Genomic DNA, 23,434 nt, shown 5'->3' with positions numbered 1-23,434 from the left:
TTTACAGGATCGAAACCCAGTTTGTTAAAGGGTGAGTGCTTTTATTTGTAACTCCCCCCACCTCCATTTTTATAAAGATAGTTAAAGATTATCTAACACATCCTCCAAGAGTTTTAACAAAATTACTTAACCTGGGATTACATATTTTTGTTTTTACCCATCCCTGGCCTCCATTTCCTGTTTGAAAACAGGAGCTGGTGGGGGAAATATCAGAGCAATAGCAACAAACAGACAGGTAAATGACCCAGACACTAGCCGTGTAGAATCAAATTTTCAAAAGCTCTCAGCACTCAATAGCTCTCCTTTGGATGCCTTAATAAGTGATTGAATTTTTTTCAAAGTGCCAGAACCCAGTAACTAACACGGAGAATAGCAGTTGCTGGCTGCTGAAACGGTATTTGAAAATCTGGCCAATTTATTTAGGTGCTTAAATTGGAGCTGGGCTCTTCTGAAAATCCAGCCCGAAACATGAACACTGAGCACTTCTGACATCTGACCCAAATGTAATAAGGTAATTTGACAAAATTTCCCCTAACAACAAAACGCTATTTCCGATTAGAAAGTGAAACTGAACCAAGCTCTCACTTCTCTCCCCTCACCTGACAAAAGAAATAATGTTTGCTAATGGTTCCCCAGGGCATATTTTGAAAGTGTCTAGGGAGTGGGACATTAAATAAACTACCTTTAAAGACAGAAGCCTCACTCTTAAAGAGCTCAGAGTTTCTGCTTACTGGGATATACAAGGGGTGAGAGGGAAAGAAGACAGGCAGTCTTTCTTTTACAGCTATATTAAAAAAAATAATCTAGGACCAAGTTACTTATCTTCTTGTATCATGCAAATTGCCTAGAAAAAGCTTGCTAGGTGAGTATTTAGTCATTCACTTTACATTTCTTCACATTTTTTGTTGTCGGTGTTGCTCCAGAGGTCCAGGACTGAGTGTCTCCAAAATCATATCCAACTTCTATTATAAAAGTTAAGGATAGAAAAACCAAACAATAGCTTTCTAAAGGAACAGCAACACCAGTGCTGACATTTCAGCTACATAACTGAGACACACACCAAACATGAGAACATTTCTTCTTAAAACTGAAATGTTTAGTTTTGGATAAATGGAAGAGTAAAATGTTGGGTTTGTCAATGTTGATAATTCCTTTACTCTCAGCTATATACAAAGGCATGTAGGAAAGATATCAGGAGGGCCAAATCGCACCTGGAGCTGCAGCTAGCAAGAGATGTCAAGAGTAACAAGAAGGGTTTCTTCAGGTATGTTGGCAACAAGAAGAAAGCCAAGGAAAGTGTGGGCCCCTTACTGAATGAGGGAGGCAACCTAGTGACAGAGGATGTGGAAAAAGCTAATGTACTCAATGCTTTTTTTGCCTCTGTTTTCACTAACAAGGTCAGCTCCCAGACTGCTGTGCTGGGCATCACAAAATGGGGAAGAGATGGCCAGCCCTCTGTAGAGATAGAGGTGGTTAGGGACTATTTAGAAAAGCTGGACGTGCACAAGTCCATGGGGCCGGACGAATTGCATCCGAGAGTGCTGAAGGAATTGGCGGCTGTGATTGCAGAGCCCTTGGCCATTATCTTTGAAAACTCGTGGCGAACGGGGGAAGTCCCGGATGACTGGAAAAAGGCTAATGTAGTGCCCATCTTTAAAAAAGGGAAGAAGGAGGATCCTGGGAACTACAGGCCAGTCAGCCTCACCTCAGTCCCTGGAAAAATCATGGAGCAGGTCCTCAAAGAATCAATCCTGAAGCACTTAGAGGAGAGGAAAGTGATCAGGAACAGTCAGCATGGATTCACCAAGGGAAGGTCATGCCTGACTAATCTAATCGCCTTTTATGATGAGATTACTGGTTCTGTGGATGAAGGGAAAGCAGTGGATGTATTGTTTCTTGACTTTAGCAAAGCTTTTGACACGGTCTCCCACAGCATTCTTGTCAGCAAGTTAAGGAAGTATGGGCTGGATGAATGCACTATAAGGTGGGTAGAAAGCTGGCTAGATTGTCGGGCTCAACGGGTAGTGATCAATGGCTCCATGTCTAGTTGGCAGCCGGTGTCAAGTGGAGTGCCCCAGGGGTCGGTCCTGGGGCCGGTTTTGTTCAATATCTTCATAAATGATCTGGAGGATGGTGTGGATTGCACTCTCAGCAAATTTGCGGATGATACTAAACTGGGAGGAGTGGTAGATACGCTGGAGGGGAGGGATAGGATACAGAAGGACCTAGACAAATTGGAGGATTGGGCCAAAAGAAATCTGATGAGGTTCAATAAGGATAAGTGCAGGGTCCTGCACTTAGGATGGAAGAATCCAATGCACCGCTACAGACTAGGGACCGAATGGCTAGGCAGCAGTTCTGTGGAAAAGGACCTAGGGGTGACAGTGGACGAGAAGCTGGATATGAGTCAGCAGTGTGCCCTTGTTGCCAAGAAGGCCAATGGCATTTTGGGATGTATAAGTAGGGGCATAGCGAGCAGATCGAGGGACGTGATCGTTCCCCTCTATTCGACACTGGTGAGGCCTCATCTGGAGTACTGTGTCCAGTTTTGGGCCCCACACTACAAGAAGGATGTGGATAAATTGGAAAGAGTCCAGCGAAGGGCAACAAAAATGATTAGGGGTCTAGAGCACATGACTTATGAGGAGAGGCTGAGGGAGCTGGGATTGTTTAGTCTGCAGAAGAGAAGAATGAGGGGGGATTTGATAGCTGCTTTCAACTACCTGAAAGGGGGTTCCAAAGAGGATGGCTCTAGACTGTTCTCAATGGTAGCAGATGACAGAACGAGGAGTAATGGTCTCAAGTTGCAATGGGGGAGGTTTAGATTGGATATTAGGAAAAACTTTTTCACTAAGAGGGTGGTGAAACACTGGAATGCGTTACCTAGGGAGGTGGTAGAATCTCCTTCCTTAGAGGTTTTTAAGGTCAGGCTTGACAAAGCCCTGGCTGGGATGATTTAACTGGGACTTGGTCCTGCTTTGAGCAGGGGGTTGGACTAGATGACCTTCTGGGGTCCCTTCCAACCCTGATATTCTATGATTCTATGAAAGACTGCAGTTCTACAACAGGAATTGTATTTTATAATCACAGCATCATTTAAAATCCTCAGGACCAAATTATAACCTATCTGTGGAGTTTCTTTTTTCCATAGTCAATTGCATTTTTGCATCCTAGGAATTTTTAATCAATCTAAAAATACTACTTTGAATTTGAAGTGCCCTGCAATTCTGTATCTGTCTCCACTTATAATAATTTGCATTAATTAACCATGCTAAACTGATTACCTCTAATGATGTAGGAAAGGAAGATTTTTTTTCAGTAGTTAAATGACAAAAATAATACCTGTAGAACATCTGATAGGACACAGATTAAAGTCCTGAGGATATTCTCTATTTTTTTTAGTTATATATAGGATGCCCCCAACTTCAATAGTGTGCATCAGACAAACTTTCCTTTCAGCTAAGAAACTAGGTCTAAGGCTCCCGTTAGAGCTCATCATTACTTCAGCTGAGGGGTTGGGGCAGAGGTCACTGTAGAGCAATACAAGGCAATCCTACTCTATGGTAGCCCAAGGAGAACAGAGTCAAAAATCTAAACCTTCTGCATGGCAGCATGAAACACTACAAGACTATCTGAATCGTTTCCAGAAATGTGGTTTTTATTTTCTTTTAACCCCACAATGTTAAAACTCATGTTTATTGCTTTGCCAGACATTGCTGGAGATTTTCAGAAGTGGGTAAAGGGGAGTGGGGCAGGGGAAGTGTTGCTATAGCCACATCTGCAGTAAGAGGTTTATTTGAAAATGTAAAAGGAGGAAGATTTTTGTAAACTTGCTGTATCTGAACCAAAAACCTTTAACTGCAATAGATATTTTGAACAAGGTGAGCTTTAATGTCAACTTTAATGTTAATGTTTTTGAGGCTTTCATTGCAGACATTTATTTTTCTGTATTGTGCATGCCGTATTTGAAGGTTACATATTCTCTGACAGGTGTATCCTCATCTATTGCCTAGCCACATTAGAAAAGAAAGCTAGTATGTCTCAGTAAATTAGAAAATAAATTAGACAAAGGCAGCAATCCAAGCAAGCAGCACAGACCTGTAAGTCATGAATTCAAGGCTACTGACAAGCACTCAGCAGGAAACAGGTTAATAACATGAAATATCAGGTCCCATAACTTATCTATACAATTAACAAATACCAAGCTATTTCCATTGTCTTAGAGCTAGATATCACACAACATCCCTTCAGTAAAAGTTATATTTTGTTTTATCTCCATTCTTTTATGCAAGATTATGTTGGACAATTTTAAGAATGTCATTAACAGCTTGCTTCTCTCTCCATATTGTAATTAGCCCTTTCTTCCTTACATAGTGTAGCAAGATATGAATGACAGGTAATCGGCATTCTCACTTGAAGATATTCTTTAGTCTTGCAGGGATATCGTAATACATGTAGATGTGTCAGGTTGAATTAGAGCAGGGTGGGCAAACTACGGCCCACAGAACCGCATCCGGCCCCTCAGGGCTCTGGATCCGGCCAGCAGGATTGCCTCCCATGGTGCTGCAGGCCCCGCACCGCTGTCAGAAGCGGCCAGCACCATGTCCCTGCGGCCCCTGGGGGAGAGGGAGCAGAGGGCTCGGTGCATTGCCCTTGCCTCCAGGCACCGCCCCACGCAGCTCACATTGGCCGGAAATGGGGAACCGCGTACAGTGGGAGCTTTGGGGGAGGTACTTGGAGGCATGGCAAGGGCAGTGTGTGGGGCCCTGTTACTCCTTCTCCCCCAGGGGCCGCGCAGGGACGTGGTGCCAGCCGCTTCCCCGAGTGGCGCAGCGTGGGGCCAGGGCAGGCACCCAAACATACTACTCCACAGCACACTTGTGCCACAACAACTTTTTCAGCCCCGCTCTGGCAGGGCTCTGGTTTCAGTCCCACTCTGGCTTCAGCCCCACTGCAGCGGGTCTTCAGCTTTCTGCCCTGGGCTCCAGCCAGTCTAACACCGGCCCTGCTTGGCAGATCCCTGAAACCTGCTTACGAATCCCGAGGAGGCTGCGGACCCTTGGTTGAGAATTGCTCTTTTATTTCAAATGGGAATTGAAGGTGCGTAGGACCTTGCAGAATAAGACTCTCAATGAGGTCTATGACTAAATTTCCAACATGCAAGTAGTACAGCCCTCGTAGTTCGATTCTTTCCATTATTTGATAAAGGTGTTTGCCACCTCCTCAGAACATTGAGAAGAAGTCGTGTTTATGATTATCTAAATACTGTGCGTTATGTCATGAAATCAGACACAGTGGAGGTTTTATTACTTGTTTTCCTCCCCCCAGGATCTGGCTTGTTACATTATTATGATGCCATTCATCCAGCATTTAAAGAACCAACCATAAAAGCAGACAAATATTTTTGTTGCTTCTCTGCTTTTGTAAAACTTCAGAACACCTAACAGGTGTTTTCATGCTGGGAAGTTCATAGATATTAAGGTCAGAAGGGACCGTTATGATCTAGTCTGACCTCCTGCACAACGCAGGACACAGAATCTCACCCATCCACTCCTGCAATAAACCTCTCACCTATGTCTGAGCTATTGAAGTCCTCAAATCATTACTGAATTAGGACATACGTTAAGGATGACAATGGGCTTTTTGAGATGGAATTTGGTATTCACCTTGGGAAAAGATATGGTAGAAGATGGAAAGGGGAAAAAACTGCAGATGGTGGCAGAGGTAACAAGGAAGCTCAGTTCCCCAGTCCATCTAGCAGAGATGGTGGCAACCTGGAAGTCAGTTTTAAAATGACAGTAACTATAACAAAGTCTCCCCTTGGAGCTCAACAGGAGGCCCCATTAAAGCCTGAAGAACCAAAGAAATCACCCTGTGGGACTGCTGGAACAGATCGATAACAAAACAGAGAAAAAGTCTCGACATAGGGATGAATACCGTGTCCTGATCCATGGTGAATCAATAGTTTGCAAAGACAGCTGAGGAATGGACAAAGAGTGCACTGACCTTTTAAGAACCTTTGTTAATCCTGCCAGTAGAGAGAATATATTCATATTCTAGACAGTGCAAAAATTCAATAAAGACAACTACAAACGACTACACTTAAGAGGGAAAAAAATCAAATGCACACCTATAAAACAGGGAACAACTGGCGAGGCAGTAGCAATGCTGAAAATGACCTGGAGGTTATAAATTGCATGCGAGTCACAAACTGAACATGATCACAAACTGCACGAGTCAAAAATGGGCTGCAGGTGCAAAAAAGACAAATATTCGGGGGTGTACTAACAGGACTGTCATATGTAAGACACAGGAGGGAATTGTCCTGCTGTACTCGGCGCTGCTGAGGCCTCCGCTAGAGTACTGTGTCGCGTTCGAAGAACCACCCTTTAAGAAAGATGTAGATAAATTGGAGAGAGTCCAAAGGAGAGTATCAAAAATAATAAAAGGTTTAGAAAACCTGATCCCGAGGAAAGCTTTTATAAAAAGTGGACATGTTTAATGTTGAGAAAAGAAAACTGAGGGGGAACAATCTTCAAATATGTTAAGGGTCATTACAAAGAAGACTATGATCAATTGTTCTCCCTATCTACTGAAGATAAGACAAGTAGTAATTGGCTTAATCTGCAGAAAATGAGATTTATGTCAGATATTAGGAAAAGCTTTCTACCTATAAGGATAATTAAGCACTGGAATAGGCTTCTAAGGGAGACTGTGGAATCCCCATCGTCTGAAAACAGGTTAGAGGAACACCAGTCAGGGATGGTCCTGCCACAGCACAGGGGGCTAGACTAGACGACTTCTTGAGATCTCTTCCAGCCCTAGGATTCATTTATTTCCAACGTAACTGACAACCTTATTTGAAAGAACTATAGAAGGGAGTTCAGTAGGAAGGGGATTTTAAGTAAAAGACATTTTAAAGGCATGCTGTGTTGAAATGATGAGTTAAAATGTTTATTTTCAAAACTGTTTATATTCTGAGACTGGCTTTCCAGCTGTCTTGAGCCATCACTAACTTTTAAATAATTGAACTTGAACAATAAAATAGTTGACTGATATTCACTTTTAAATGAAGTTTCAGTTTCAAAATTCTTCATATACAGTCATATATATAGCGCCTCTCTATAAGTTTTAGAATCATACACTAAGAAAAATGGAGAAAAGCTTTCTTATGGTGAATTTTATTTATTGCTCTTACAGTTTTACCTTCACGATGATTTATGGAATAACAGTGGGTCAAAATTAATATAATCTACAATGAAGGAACATACTATTATTAGCATTACAAATATGTTACATATTAGGAAAACATTGCTGGTCATTAGATTACTGCATACTCATATGGTTGTTTACTTTAGAAAACTACAACCCCATTTCACCTGTAATCATTTCCTCAAAGAACATTATGTCAGAGGAACATGCAGCTAATTAAGATATCTTGCTTATCTAACTTAAAGTAAATTGAATTATCCAGAAAAATTAAGCGCTTGTTTAGAATTATTTTTGGTGCATATGTTTGCCATGTGTTTATCATCTGTCCTTTCATGACGAAAAGGTCTGCTAAAAGATGCTGCATTTGTGGTCCAGAAATCACTTTATAATACTCAAATGATAAAATACATGTTTTACTGTGAAGTATTTTTTACTGAATTTCAACCAATGTTAGCCACCTATATCCAAGCAAAATATTAATTTTCTGTGAAGCTATTAATAATCACTACAATTTAGTGTTTAATATTCCAAATTTTGTACATGGGAATAGCTACAAAAATATGATTGACTACTGAGCATCAGTAAGCACAAAATACAATGAATTAGGGTCAGCCAACCTTGTAGATCTTTGTCTCCAACCACACAAACCTACTTATATTATCGCTGTGACTGAAGAGGTTTATTCACAGGGGACTCAGTCTCATAATTCCCAGAAAAGACAAACCTAAACAAAAGAAGTGAATGCACACCAAAGGAATGAAAAACATTATCTTGATATCCCATACACCACTTTGCCTTTTATGATGGTCACGATATATTGACTTCCATGTTTGAATAGGATCACCATACACTTCTGACATGAATAAAAGACAGAAAGCATTACAGACTTTCCAATAAGACATCTAAAATACTATACAACACAGATATTTTCAAGCTTCAATTCCTCCTTTGTCACTTAATATGCAAATCCTAAATGAAGACTGTAAATGCAGTCAGACATCCAACAACGTGTCTGAAGTTTTTTTTAAAAAACTGCTGCTATGAAATTCCTTATAACTTGACATTTAGGTCTGTGTTCTTCATTTTTTAAATGCTCTCCACATATTTAATAGGGAAAACCAACTATGAAAAAATTAGGTAGTGAGCATCCATTCAATAGCTCAGATTAAAATGAAGCCAAGAACAAATGAGACACTGTCAGGCTACAAACTTCCCCTTCCTACCCTCTTAATAAAAAGGATACCTACCCTCCCACCTCTAAAGGCTTCCTAAACACTAAGGCTCTGGTCCTGTACCTAGAACTCTGTGAGTAGAGCCTGTACCTGCATGGTTTTCAGTGCAAGATTGGTTCGTACGGCATAGTATCATATTCAAATTGAATAATGAAAATAAGGAATAGAACATTACAAATTAATAATTATTTTATTCAGACTTTACATAACCCCAAAATTAATGGCAGAATTCCAATCTAAATAGTTCAGAAGAGAAAAATAAATTAGAGGGGTTAATTTAATAAAAAACTAATGGATATGCTCCGTTCATCTGACTCCAATAGCATACATTACAGTGTATCTTCTGAACAGCAACAGTTGATCTTTCTAATTGTTTAAATTGATCAGCACATCCAATATTTAACTGAAGAATTAGATTATTAATAAATAAACACACTGCAGTCCCAAGGCATTTCTAAATGTCCCTTTTTCATTAATTTAAAGTGGTGTTGTTTGAAGGGTGGAGAAGAAGGAAGCTGATGTCTTGTCTGATTATAGGAAAGATGCACTGTAGACAGCTAACAAACAAGTTAATGACTATTTCCCATTAATTATCGCATCCTAACAGGTGGTTGCTGACTGTAGGAGTAAGCACCAGTCAGTTTCCATGTTAGTTTCACTTTATACATCTCTTAAGAAAATATCAATCTGCACTCTAGATCATCTTCATATTGAGGGATTTCATTACAGGATCGGCCACAAATCCACAGAAGTCAATGGGTCTTTCCAGTGACTTCAATGCGTTTTGGACCAGGCCCACAGGGATTTGGTATGCATATTTCTCCGCTAAAGGCAAAGCTCAATATCAACCTCATCACATTAAAGATTTATATTTTACTGTTCCAAAGCTCAGGGAGGAAAAAAGCTGTATTACTAACATGCAGACTCCCTACCCAAAAGAGTACTTTAATGATTTAAGCTATTAATATTTTTAGCACATGGAGATATGGCTGGCAGCGTCATAGTATCAAGACAAGATATGGATCGTGCTCTAACGGGCTTCTAATTTTTAAAGTTATGCTGTGACAAGAAGTGACAGTAACAAACAACATAGGATAAGGGGAGTGGTAGGAAAAGAGTTACAGTAAGATCATGTGCTTACTGTGAATAGATTTGTTTTTGTTTATACCAAAAGATCCAACAGAAAAAATGATCATCAGAGACATTTCTCTCATATTCAGAATTTAAATACAGTTTATATAATTTATTATTCTTTTGCCTAGGAAAGGCTTCAGTCACTGACTTGATGCATTAGTCACACATGCATTTACATCCATATTGCGCTTTTCATACAGATGCATCAAAGAAGGTTTCATGTTAAAACAGATGAAGTTTAATGCAAAATAATCTACTGCTTTGGCTAAATTATATCTAATGGCGAAAACTAATCTCAAAAGGTAGTCAGTGAAAAAAGATCAAGAAAGATCTATGTTTGAACACACTTATCTGTGTTTCAAACGCTTTTCTTCTTCAATTAGAACCAACAAATGGATTTTCAAGGGAAACTTTAAAACCCTAAGCCTGTTCAAGCTATAACAAAGCGGTTTTCAGCCTTTACATACCAAGATTTCCATCCCATTTAGAAATATGGGAAGGGGAGTGTAGCTGAAATCATAATACCTGTTCTTGACCCTTAGGTTAAGAAACCATGTTATATCATCTCTATATGGTATTATTGTTCATTATATAAACCTATACTACAATTCAGCTAAACTTATTTCTGGTTAGTAATTGGGTAATTATTAGTTGAAAATATTCACTGCAGTTAATCTATTCCATTCATTATCTAGGTAACTGAATCAGATTTACATTAAAATGTTGAGAATATGTAAATACTCTGAGAAAGGCCCAGAAGATGCAAAAACGTAGAACTTGGTCACTCTCTCATAACTTTCAGAATGAATATATTCCACTAGAAATATTTGTTGGCCATTCCCAGCTTCTGGCAAACAAAGGCTAGAGACAACATCCCTGCCCATCCTGGCTAATAGCCATTGATGGACCTATCCTCCATGAACTTATCTTGTTCTTTTTTGAACCCTGTTATAGTCTTGGCCTTCACAACATCCTCTGGCAAGGAGTTCCACAGGTTGACTGTGCATTATGTGAAAAAATACTTCCTTTTGTTTTAAACTTGCTGCCTATTAATTTCATTTGGTGACCCCTAGTTCTTATGTTATGAGAAGGAGTAAATAACACTTCCTTATTTACCTTCTCCACACCAGTCATGATTTTATAGACCTCTATCGTATCCCCCCTTAGTCCTCTCTTTTCCAAGATGAAAAGTCCCAATCTTATCTATCTATCCTCATACGGAAGCTGTTCCATACCCCTAATCATTTTTGTTGCCCTTTTCTGAACCTTTTCCAATTCCAATATATCTTTTTAGAGATGGGGTGACCACATCTGTATGCAATAGTCAAGATGTGGGCATACAATGGATTTGTAAAGAGGCAATATGATATTTTCTGTCTCATTATCTATCCCTTTCTTAATTACTCCCAACATTCTGATTGCTTTTTGAACTGCTGCTGCACACTGAGTAGATGTTTTTGGAGACCTATCCACAATGATGCCAAGATCTCTTTCTTGAGTGGTAACAACTAATTTAGACCCCATCATTTTACACGTATAGTTGGGATTATATTTTCCAATGTGCATCTGCCATTCTGTTACCCAGTCACCCAGTTTTGAGAGATCCTTTTGTAGTTCTTCGCAGTCTGCTTTAGACTTAACTATCTTGAGCATCCAGTTTACATTCTTAAATGTCATTTGGTAGTGTTTTAGCATTCAGAAGTCAGACTTTTCCCCTTTTCATTTTAGTTTAGTTATGTATTAATTCTATTCTATTTTATGTAGGATCTTATACCCAACTTGTGAACTGCCACAGGTAACACAGAAGCACAGTACCTACTGTTGATTCTGATCTACAATATGTGATCCAATCCTCTCTTATATTTTCTAAGAACTGAGTGAGAATGAAAGCAGGAAAACACTACACAATCAGAAGGCGATTTCTGAATACTTTTTCCTCAGCATACACTATATTTCAGGCAAGTAATACTCTCAAGCCAAACAAAATTGCTCAGCATATAACAGACATTTCTGGAATTGCCACTCAAAGGTGTATTAAAAACAGCAGCAGCAGGAGCTCATGAACAGAGGATTTCACAATATTCATGTACCATAAGTCTGAAAACACCTTTCCAGGGAGCATCATGAAAACTGGCCTCTTTAAAGTCATTAGTGTTTACAAAAATCCTTATTTCCTATGGAGCATATCCTAAAAAACGCAGAGAAACAGAAGCTGAGCAGCCAGGGTACTTTAAGGTGGATGAACTCAGCTTTCTATACTTGTGCAGTTCTCCTAATGTAGGTATGAAAAATATTCTCCATGCTAGGCACATCTTACAGGTAGTTCTTTAATACCCTTCTGAAGACCAGGCTTTCTTTTTGGCCTTCACATCAGCTACAGCAGTTGAATAAGTCTTCTACTGCTACTCATAAGAAAGGGAAGAAGGCCACAGCAAGTAAAAGCCTTAGTTATGCTCCTGGGGGAATTTCTTTGCTTCCCGCAGAAAAATGACTTTCGAAGGGAAGCCACAAGAGCGGTCATGAGACCCTCCCCAGCAGTATGTTTTGGGTGCCCAGGGCAGCTGACAGAGAGGTAAATCACTGTGGGGCAGGAGGCAGGATGGGGGAAGACCTGGCTGGTGGCTCCTACCCTGCCCTGGGCTCAGCTGCTACCCCGGCTGGGCTGGCAAGAGGATGGGACTTCCTCTTCCCCTGCACAGCATCCAGGGCTGGGTCAGACCCATCCCCAGATTTCTCCCCAGGCTGCAGGAAGCTCTTCAAACTCCCCCCCGCCCCCACCCCCCGCTTTCTGCTCCCATTGCTCGTCAGTTGCAGGGAGAGGGGTGACTGTACAGGGAGCTGCTCCCCCATCCACCCAACCCCCATGCATCCAGACCCCATCATACCCAGCCCCGCCTGCCGAGCATCACCTCCCCACACCCAGCCCTGCCAGGCCCCACTCCCCCTGTACCTGGACCATCCTGATGAGTCACCCACACCCCCACCCTACCGAGCCCCAACCAGCTGCACCTAGATCTCCACCCACTGAGCCCCACAGGATCTGGACCCCCCCACTAGACCCCAGACCCAGACGCCCTGCCGAGCTCTATGCCCGCCACACACCGAGCTCCAACCACCTTCACTGGACCTCCCTGCAGAGTCCCATTACACCCAGAACCCACAACAAACCCGTGCATCCAGACCCCCCTGCACCTGGATCCCCCACTGAGCCATCCACATGCAGATTGCCCCGCACAGAACCCTCTCAACCCACACTAAGCCCCTCCACATTTGGATCCTGCTGGGCCTAGCCTGCCTGCCCACACCTTGTGTACCTGGCACAGGGGGGCAGGGCCCTGGAGTGTTTCTGGGGCAAGCCCGATCCTTGCACCGTTTCAGGGTTGGGTGAAGCCTCATCGCTGAGTCCGTGTCCCTGGGGGAAGCTGCACATGATCTCCCACCTCTATGCATCCAGTGGCCTGTGCTCCCCAATGCCATGCTCGAGCCTCCACATTTATTTGACAAATAAAATTTGCAGAATTTTGCACAATTTTATAATATTTTGCGCAGAATTTTTAATTTTCTGGTGCAGAATTTTTAGTTTTTTGGCGCACAATGCTCTCAGTATAGTTAGCTCTGAAGACTGGTAATTGTTTAAAATCTACCACAAGACACTTGGATAGGGAACAGTTCAAGGATCTGCAGAGTTCAAACACAAATTCTTCTGAAAAGCTTAAATAGGATAAAAATAAGATGGTTCAGAACTGTTTTCGCTGTCTGATCAACAATAGTACAGACCAGCTCCAACACCATGTCTTGAGGGATATGCAGAACTTCTCTTAAAAACTTCAGCATGCTTCCTAATGTGTTGAAATCTTAATGAATGCAGTGTAGTCTTACTGAGCTTACATAAAAATCAGTAACTCAGGAAGGCTGCACTGCATTGATTCACATTTGGAAAGGACATCCTCAGATTGGCTATAACTACTTGCCTTTAAACTGAAAGCTTATGTTATGCAAAAAATATTGGAAATATCCAATTCCAGTGGGAGAACCTAAACCCACGGAATGTGTGGAAATCCAACATGTGCGTCTTCCCAGCATCTTACAGCTAGCACTTCTCTGACCATCTTCTTCTGGAATCTGACCACTTGAGAAGGTGTATTTCAGCAGTACAATGGTTTTAAATAAAGCAATTGTGAATCAATGACTCTCTCTTGGACATCTTTCAAGCCCATGAGGTGCATCTATGGTAGTTTGGGTAAACCTAAAACTCTCACAAGAAGTACACTCCAGATAAAAACTTACTAGCTAAGCCTACACTTACAAATGCACTATAATCAAACTTTAGTAGTCATGTACAATAATCTGCTTATTTAGTGTTTCCTTTTAATGACTAAGGTTGCATTATTTTCAGCACATTGATTTCACATAAAATGTGAAATTCTTTTCTTGCTATTAAAAACAAAATTAAAATGGTCTGTTTTTTGTTTTCTGTGCATGTTCACAGATAATCTGGAAGGAGTGGATGTGACTGAATAACCAATCACTGAAGAATGGAAGGTACAGGAAGGCCGGGGAAGGTGGGATGTTGGGTAGAACCAGCTGCTCTGTGCCGTGGTTCTCTTATAGAGCTAAAAACTGCAGACCAGACTACTGAGAGTGGTGGGTGGCACTGAGAGACCCAGAAAACTTACGAGAAAGGGGAGCATTCTCTCCTCAACCCTTTGGAGAAAATAAAGAGAAAAACTACAAAATTGGGTGGAACTTTCTCTTCTGGTATATACAGAAACATTTTTAGCACTTTATAAAGTGTTATTTGGTTGATACACATATACGTGCCTATGAAATTTAATGTTGCCATGTGAAAATTGCCATTTTGCTCCATGAAAATTGGCACTCTTCCAGGACAAAATACAGCCTGAGTGTATACTCAAACAGGCTAAAGGAAATGACTGCTTAAATAGAGATACAACAGATGAAAGTCTTGTGTATGAAGGCCCTGCAGAGATGACATGAACAAGACAACTGTGACCCGTGTCTAAATGGATTTACAGTAGAACCTGAGTTACAAACTGACTGGTCAACCACACACCTCATTTGGAACCAGAAGTACAAAGTCAGGCAGCAGCAGAGAGTGGGAAAAAAGGCAAACACAGTACTGTACTGTGTTAAACAAACTACTAAAAAAAAAGGGGAAAGTTTAAAAAAGATTTGACAAAATATAAGGAAACTGTTTCTGTGCTTGTTTCATTTAAATTAAGATGGTTAAAAGCAGCATTTTTCTTCTGAATAGTAAAGTTTCAAAGCTGTATTACTTCAATGTTCAGTTGTAAACTTTTGAAAGAACAACTGTTAATGTTTTGTTCAGAGTTCAGAACATTTCAAAGTTACGAACAACCTGCATTCCAAAGGTGCTCATAACTCAGGTTTTACGGTACTTTGATGGAAATTAACTGAACTTCTCTCGTATCACTTGCTTGAAGCCACATATTCCAAAGGTAAATCTTAGTTACCTACCCTTAATTTTTCCATCTCTGAGGTGGGCAGCTGGTTCTCCATGATCCATTACAACTGGGTTATTGATTGTCATCTTCCAAGCACAGAGGTTTTTAAGAACTACTTTCTTAACTGCTTGTAACTCTAGGAAGTTGTTCCAATGAGCTTCATGATACATTTCCCTTCAATTGAAGGGGCCTATCTGAACTCCCTCAATGGTGTAGAAAGTAATCTGATTCCTGATTCTGGAAATCCCACTGATAATCAGGACCATTTTTAAAGTACAGAGGTGCATCACCGCTACCAGTTTCCACATTCAGTCACAGCATACACAGTAAGTGGAGTCCCTCGAGGGCAAATACTTGAGGAGTTCCCAGAAAAAATACAGATCATGAAATCTTTCCTTGGCCAACTTGACTAGAACTAGGAATGTCTGATAGAATGCCCAGAAATTGGCTAGATCCTGAAAGGGCACTAAGGAGCTCCTCTGAAAATAGATGAAACTGAAGAACTTGAGTTATGTGAAAGATCTGGTCACTAGGTACAGATGTTATCTAATATGGATCGGTTATCAACACATCATCTAAGATACTCCTGTTACAGACTGGCCATCAGAGGTACAATCAGACTGGTGAGATACAAGGAACCAGAGAGAAGCCAAAGGACAATGGAACTGGTAATACGTCTGCAATTTTGTAAAATGCAGGTAGTATTGATGGAACAGGCTTTCTTGTAGGACAATGAAAATCCTGAGGAAAAACCTCTGTCAGAAAGGTCTGGACTTCATGGAGAAATGAGCATTGCACACTGTCAATCAGTCCGGACAGATCCACTACTGGGATAAACTTGTCTGCTCTCTTCTCTACCACAAGAAGGTCTTGAATGAACACACACACAAATCACCAGGGAAACTAGTACCTGTTTCTGGTAAAATGAGGTTTGCAATATTGTCCTCTGTCATAAATATAAAGGGAAGGGTAAACACCTTTAAAATCCCTCCTGGCCAGAGGAAAAACCCTTTCACCTGTAAAGGGTTAAGGAGCTAGGATAACCTCGCTGGCACCTGACCAAAAAGACCAATGAGGAGACAAGATACTTTCAAAAGCTGGAGGGAGCGAGAAACAAAGTCTCTCTCTGTCTGTGTGTGTGATGCATTTGCCGGGAACAGAAAGGAATGGAGTCTTAGAACTTAGTAAGTATCTAGCTTACTATCTAGCTACATATGCGTTAGAGTCTGTTTGTTTAAATGGCTGAGAAAATAAGCTGTGCTGAATGGAATGTATATTCCTGTTTTTGTGTCTTTTTGTAACTTAAGGTTTTGCCTAGAGGGATTCTCTATGTTTTGAATCTAATTACCCTGTAAGGTATTTACCATCCTGATTTTACAGAGGTGATTCTTTTACTTTTTCTTCTATTAAAATTCTTCTTTTAAGACCCTGATTGATATTTTCATTGTTCTTAAGATCCAAGGGTTTGGTTCTGTGTTCACCTTTGTAAATTGGTGAGGATTTTTATCAAGCCTTCCCCAGGAAAGGGGGTGTATGGTTTGGGGAGGATTTTTCGGGGAAAGACGCTTCCGAGCAGGCTCTTTCCCGGTTATATATCTGTTAGATGCTTGGTGGTGGCAGCAATAAAGTCCAAGGGAAAAAGGAAAATAGTTTGTACCTTGGGGAAGTTTTAACCTAAGCTTGTAAAAATAAGCTTAGGAGGTTTTCATGCAGGTCCCTACATCTGTACCCTAGTGTTCAGAGTGGGGAAGGAACCCTGACATCCTCAATGCCTATTTATTGGTCCAGTAAAAGGAGGGATGACAGCACAGATGCATGGGAACCAGCAAATCTATGGGAAGGCTCTCAAAACCGTCTGTTTGATGTGGATTTTTAAATTTGATTTAGAAGCTTGAAAACCCCCAGAAGGCAGTTCTGTTTTAAGGGCAAAATGGTAGAAGCTCAAGATGGATTATGTGAAGGTTGGTTCCACCCCCCAACCCATTCCTGTTTTCCCCCAACTTTTCTTTTTCTCTCTTCTTCTTACCCTTCTGGTCATGGTACACAAAGGCTGAAGGCTTGAACTAACCATCTCAAAAATGATAGCACAATCTACCAAGATAACCTATTCACAGTCGTAAAGACTCTGCTGCTCCTGCAGCTACAACTTTGCAGCTGCCCCAGTCCATGACCTGGCCCTTGAAGAGGCAGGGGAAAGCTTTTCTCCTTTCTTTTTTCTTTAAACAAACATGTACAGAAGCAGTGGATGAGGAGGAAAGGAGAAGAGGAGTAGCACTCATACTTGAAGTCCCTTGCGCATACAGTACTTCTCTGTGAGCGTTACAGCCTTGTTGAAGTGGTTTTACAGCTCTGTAACAAAACGGTGCACTCTCCTCTTTTAATGCTGACAGTTTAGTGCAGCCTTTAAATTGGCCATTGCGAGCAACTAAACACTCTCCAATGTCATTAGATGAAAGCTGCTGTCAGACTCCGTAAAATGGCAGCTTTTATGGCTCTGGCTGCTGCATGAAACAGCAAGCCACAAAGGTGTAGCTCCTCCAATCTTCTGGTGTTAGGTGCTCACTAGCTTCCTGCTCTCTGAATGGTGCATGCGCCAGAAAGCCACAATGAGGCAGTTACCCCTGACACTCATGCTGTTCAGTATATATTTGTGTTCTTTATCGTACATGTAAGACATTTAACAAATCCGGGGCTTTAGTATAGGTCTATATGGCCAAACAAAAACAAAACAAAACACCCCACATCCATGCAGCAGAGTCTCAGAGCCTGGGTCTACAGACTCGGACTTGAGTTACGGCACTAAAAATAGCCATCACCGCTGCTGTGTCCTGGGTGCTGCTGTCAGCAGACGGTGAAGTACGACTGCTAACAGTCACCACCCACCACTTCTGCTGCAACTCTGCTCTCCTGCTTTTGTAAACGAGCTCAGTCTCAATAGCAAATTTCTCCATGTTGTCATCATCCACTGCTTCTGCTGCAACTCTGCTCTCCTGGTGCCATGAATCCAGTTCACAGGTCCTCTCGTCGTTCTGTATAAATATCTATTCTCGTGGCATCCATCGTCATCCACCGCTTCCACTGCAACTCTGCTCTTCTGCAGACGCCGTACCACGGCAAGCATGGAGTCCACTCAGCTCACTGCTGCTGTTGTGAGCATTGTCAACACCTTGTGCCTTATCCTGGAGTATATGCAGAACCGGGCTAAGAGACGCCAGCACGAGGACGATTTTGATGAGGACATGGACACAGAGGTTCCTGAAAGCACGGGCTGTGGCAATTGGGACATCATGGCGGTGGTGGGGCTGGTTGATACAGTGGAACGCTGAAGCACAGAGTGGTGGGACCGCATAATGTTGCAGGTATGGGATGATTCACAGTGGCTGCGAAACTTTCCCATGCGTAAGGCCACTTTCCTGGAACTCTGAGAGTTGCTTTCCCGCACCCTGAAGCACAGGAATACCAAGATGAGAGCTGCCCTGACAGTTGAGGAGCGAGTGGCGATAGCCCTGTGCAAGCTTGCTACCCCTGTCTGCTACCGGTCAGTCGGGAATCAATTTGGAGTGGGCAAATCTGCTGTGGGGCTGCTGTCATCCAAGTAGCCAATGCAATCACTGACATTCTGTTTTTAAGAGTAGTGACTCTGGGAAATGCGCAGGTCATAGTGGATGGCTTTGCTGCAATGGGTTTCCCTAACTGTGGTGGGGCGATAGACGGAATGCATATCCCTATCTTGGCACTGGACCACCTTGCCAACCAGTATATAAACCGCAAGGGGTACTTCTCAATGGTGCTGCAAGCACTGGTAGATCACAAGAGACGTTTCACCGACATCAATGTCGGATGGTCAGGAAAGGTGCATGACGCTCGCATCTTTAGGAACTCCGGGCTATTCGAGCAGCTGCAAAAAGGGACTTACTTCCCAGACCAGAAAATTACCATTGGGGATGCTGAAATGCCAACAGTTATCCTTGGAGACCCAGTCTACCCCTTGCTCCCATGGCTCATGAAGCCGTACACAGGCAGCCTGGACAGTAGTAAGGAGCAATTCAACTATAGGCTGAGCAAGTGCAGAACGGTGGTAGAATGTGCCTTTGGACTTTTAAAAGCTCGCTGCCGCTGTTTGCTGACTAGGTCGGACCTCAGCGCAACCATCATTCCCATTGTTATTGCTGCTTGCTATGTGCTCCATAATATCTGAGAGAGTAAGGGGGAAGACGTTTATGGCGGGGTGGGAGGTTGAGATAAAAATCGCCTGGTGTCCAATTTTGAGCAGCCAGACACCAGGGTGATTAGAAGAGCACAGCAAGGCGCGCTGTGCATCAGAGAGGCTTTTAAAACCAGTTTCATGACTGGCCAGGCTACGGTGTGACAGTTGTGCGTATTTCTCCTTGATGCAAACCCGCCCCCTGTAAGCCAACCACTCTCCCCCCTTGGAAATAAAGTAACTACTCTTTTGAAACCATGCATTCTTTATTAATTTTAAAAAAGGGAGATAACTGACAAGGTAACCCAGGTGGAGTTGGAAGGGGTTGGAATGGGGGCAGGGAAGGGGTGGGAAGAGGTGGGGCAGGAGTGAGGCCTCATGGAAGGGGTGGAGTTGGGGCAGGGCTGGGGCAGCAGAGGAGGGGGTCAGTGATGCGGCCCTCGGGCCAATGTATAGTCCTCATGTGGCCCTCGTGGTCATGAGAGTTTGAGACCCCTGCCTTAGAGTGAGAGACTTAGAAGCTTAATCTATGTAGTTCATGCAAGAGAGATGGTTAAGAGGTGCCTTGATGATAATCTACAAGTATCTGCAAGAGTAGAGATTTCTGATAATCGATGGATCTTTAATCGAGCAGAAAAAGGCATAATAGTTGAAAACCGAAGCTAGACAAATTCAGACTAGAAATAACATGTACGTTTTTGACAGTGAGGGTAAATAACCATTGGAACAACTTACCTATGGACATGGTGGATTCTCCATCACTTGAAGTCTTTAAATAAATACTGGTAGTTATGGGCTTGATGCAAAAGTTACTGGGTGACCTTTTACAGTCTCTGTTATGCAGGACGTCAGACTAGAATATTATAACAGTCCCTTCTGGCCTTAAAATCTGTGACTATTAATCTTATAACAGATTCAGAGGCATTTCCTTATTGCTTATATCTACAATATAACACTTGTTTGCTAAGGATCAAATAGTAAGGATTCAAATTTTGTGCCTTAACACAAACTACTGAAGGACTTTTTCCAGAACCGGTGAGAGGGCAGACATCTTTGTTATGACTTACCCCAGCCTAATGAGATATATAAGCTTCAGTTTTTCTACATAAATAACCAGAGGCTGGCTTTTAATTAGCTGTTACTACTCCTATCAGACAGGCATATTTAGCCAAATTGGCAGCAAGAGGGTCTCAGCACTTCAAATTTGAATCCAGCAAAATGACATCAATAATATACTGTATTGCTTCCTTTAGCAAATCACAAGGGAACGCTTAATGGGCATTTCTGTTGCTGCTGGAAGCCAAACACACACAATACTAACTACAAAAGCTCTTTTCTTGAAACATTTGTTTCAGACCCTAGGGCTACACTTGAAATTAAAGACATGTCTAAAAGCATCTCATTAATAAAAATTATTCATTAAAATTCTCAATAACTTAACGGTCTGAAAACATTTCTAAAAATACATGAGACGACAGGACAAAAACACTGCAGAGTTTTAACTTCACAATAGTACATGTACACTACATGAGGCATCTATACCAAAGACAGACCAAACCATCACAAACTTCTCTTCATCTCTCACTCTGAGGTTGCTTGCCAGGCACATTAATTTCTGTTTACTGTAAACATTTTTATTCCCCTTAGGTGGCAGCCATTATCTACCTTGGCTGCTGGCATGATGATGATGCACCATTAGCTAGTATAGATCCTCTGCCACTGCAGCCGAGTCATCTCAGTGTCGCTGTCAGCGAGGAACCTCCTGAGAAGCCCTCCAACACTGTGCTGTACATTCATAAATTAAAGCAGCCTCTGCATGATGCAACATGATGGAAAAGTGAACTGAAGATGCAACTGCTACAACAAATCAACCTACCTGAGTAGGAAATTTATTAATTTTTAAAACTGCTTTAGAGAAAATTATCAAACTCTGCAGAATAGGAAAAAAAAATCATTCAAAAATTAAAAGATTTTTAACCCGATAAACCTTCCCAAGACTACTTATCACTTGGAGACACAAGGTGGGTGAGGTAATATCTTTTATTGGACAAACTTCTATTGCTGAGAGACAAGCTTTCAAGCCACACAGAGCTCTTCTTCAGGTCTGGGAAAGGTACTCCCAGCATCCTGAAGGTACTTCCAGACCTAAAGAGGAGCTCTGGATGGCTTGAAAATTTGTCTCTTTTACCAACAGAAGTCGGTCCAATAAAAGATATTGGCTCACCCACCTTGTGTCTAGTATCCGGGGACCAACATGGCTACAACTACACTGCATATCACCTGAAGAAGCATTTGACACCGCCTGGTATAGCAGTATGTATTTTCAAACTTTACTGCTCATTCCCCAATTGCTATTAAAACAAACCTTTCCCTGAAAATCCTATTACTACCATTTTCTTAGTATCACCGTGGATTTTGATTTGCGAGTATAGTTATAGAGATGCAGGATAGTAACTCTTGGCTTTTCATTCTCTGACAAGTGAGACATTATTGCATGATGGGCATGGTTTATTTTAGAGTGCATGGTATTGTGGGTATCCATGTTTATAGTCTCAGCATATTTTATGCAAATCCTTGTTTGCAAGTAGAGTGGTAAAATCCTTGTAAAAATCAACCTAATATCAGAGTCAAACTGAATTCTTTCCTTCTGGCACTTCACAATGAGAAGTCTCTACATGCCAAATTATACTTTCAGGGACACCTGTGTAGCCCCACTCCCTCAGAGGGTTTGCACAGATTTAAATGATTATATCTTAGTGCACAATTCTATCTCAAGTTGCATAATGAGGAAGAGAATCAGGCTCACTCTTTTTTAGCTTTATTGGCTCGATTTTCTTGTCTTTTTATTTATGGCTAGTTTCTCTCCTATTTAGTGGCTAGTAAAGCTCCATGACATCCTCTGCTCAAAAGGTGTTCTCTTTTTGGTTTTATCCTATTTCCAGGGAATAAATTCCTTAAAAGTGGAACTCAGAGCAGGGGCTGGACTAAAACTTTCCCAATTTCATGCTGAGTGTCTTCACTCTGTTTTTCTAAAAAGCACAAACACAGATTATACCAGAATTTACTGTACTATATTGTTATAAGAAATAGTGGGAAAACTAAGCTAGATACACTGGCACTTGTCTTAAAGAAATTATACTTGCTGCTTGACTTCCTGTTTTAATTGAACTCTTCCGATCACTATTAATCTGGAGAATTTCTTTAATCATCGTGCTTAACTTGAACAACAACAAAAAAACCAGAAGAGGTTAATTTGCAATTCAACACTAAACCATAAGAGCTCCAAAGCCCCATAAGCACAACTGTTCAGGCTAAAACGGGAAACTGAAGCCATGCAGGACATGTCTAGCCAATCTTCTGCAAAGGCTCCCACACAAAATCATGTTAAAGACTCACGAAGATCTCAAGTGCCTTCATCAACCCTCCAAGATAAACTGATTTTAAACTAGTTCAAATGAAGTTGCTATACATATGAGAGAGTCTGCATGTATAGATGAATTACAGCGTGTCCCTAGACAATGTGTGATGAACAAGACATAATTTGGAGACTCCACAAAACAGTAGAAACAGCTTGTTTAGTTTCTCTCCCCACACTATTAAAGATAAATAGTTCTGATCAATTACAGAGTCTATATCAAGAGAATTAACTCATCCTTATAAGTTTAGGTTCAAACAGACCCATTAACTTTAGATCTTCAATTACATTCTCAGTTTAAGATGCATTGTTTTCTAAGTTCTTTATTACTTAGGCCAGTATTTAGTTCCTTGGTAAACCATATTTTATTTTGTGCAGTTCTTATTTTATATGGGAAAAATTCGATCAGTGGGCATTGTTTTGACAAGAGCAGGACTGCTCACCATCGTTAAAAGCCTCCTGTTCCCTCTGGCTTAATGAAAAAACATGCAATGCAGGGGTTGTGTAGGACTTACATAAGAAACAGGTGTCTCTCTGGGGGACGCAGAGGAGGTGGTCAGCTCAAGATGTATACTGGTTTGGGAAAAAAATGCTTTCAGTAAGTTGCTGACTCACCTTGTCCCGCAAATGATGTTCTGCAGCCTCAATATTCAAAGGATCATCAAAATTCAAGAGATCCTGGAAAAGAGTCAGGGGAATTTTTTTTAAGTAAGAAAAAATAACGATCTAGTTATCATATTATGTAAGAGGT

General features: G+C 41.5%; 1 protein-coding gene and 1 long non-coding RNA gene across 4 annotated transcripts in view; one reads left to right on the top strand and one right to left on the bottom strand.

The window, feature by feature from the left end:
- Window positions 1–14,710, top strand: part of LOC122462281 — a 28,483-nt gene extending 13,773 nt beyond the window's left edge. Inside the window, exon 3 of the long non-coding RNA XR_006284752.1 lies at window positions 14,068–14,710. This is a non-coding gene — a long non-coding RNA (uncharacterized LOC122462281). The remainder of the gene's footprint in view (window positions 1–14,067) is intronic.
- UBE2F (ubiquitin conjugating enzyme E2 F (putative)) overlaps window positions 1–23,434 on the bottom strand; it is a 127,845-nt gene that overhangs the window by 16,693 nt on the left and 87,718 nt on the right. For all 3 annotated transcript variants that reach the window (XM_037912005.1, XM_043524946.1, XM_037912004.2), the window contains one exon: window positions 23,299–23,361. In XM_037912005.1, the coding sequence (XP_037767933.1) occupies window positions 23,299–23,361 (63 nt within the window). The remainder of the gene's footprint in view (window positions 1–23,298; window positions 23,362–23,434) is intronic.

The sequence above is a fragment of the Chelonia mydas genome, chromosome 11 (assembly GCF_015237465.2).
Source record: "Chelonia mydas isolate rCheMyd1 chromosome 11, rCheMyd1.pri.v2, whole genome shotgun sequence".
NCBI lineage: Eukaryota > Metazoa > Chordata > Testudines > Cheloniidae > Chelonia > Chelonia mydas.
Note: the sequence above shows the minus strand (reverse complement) of the source record. Positions and strands in the feature narration are given on the sequence as shown.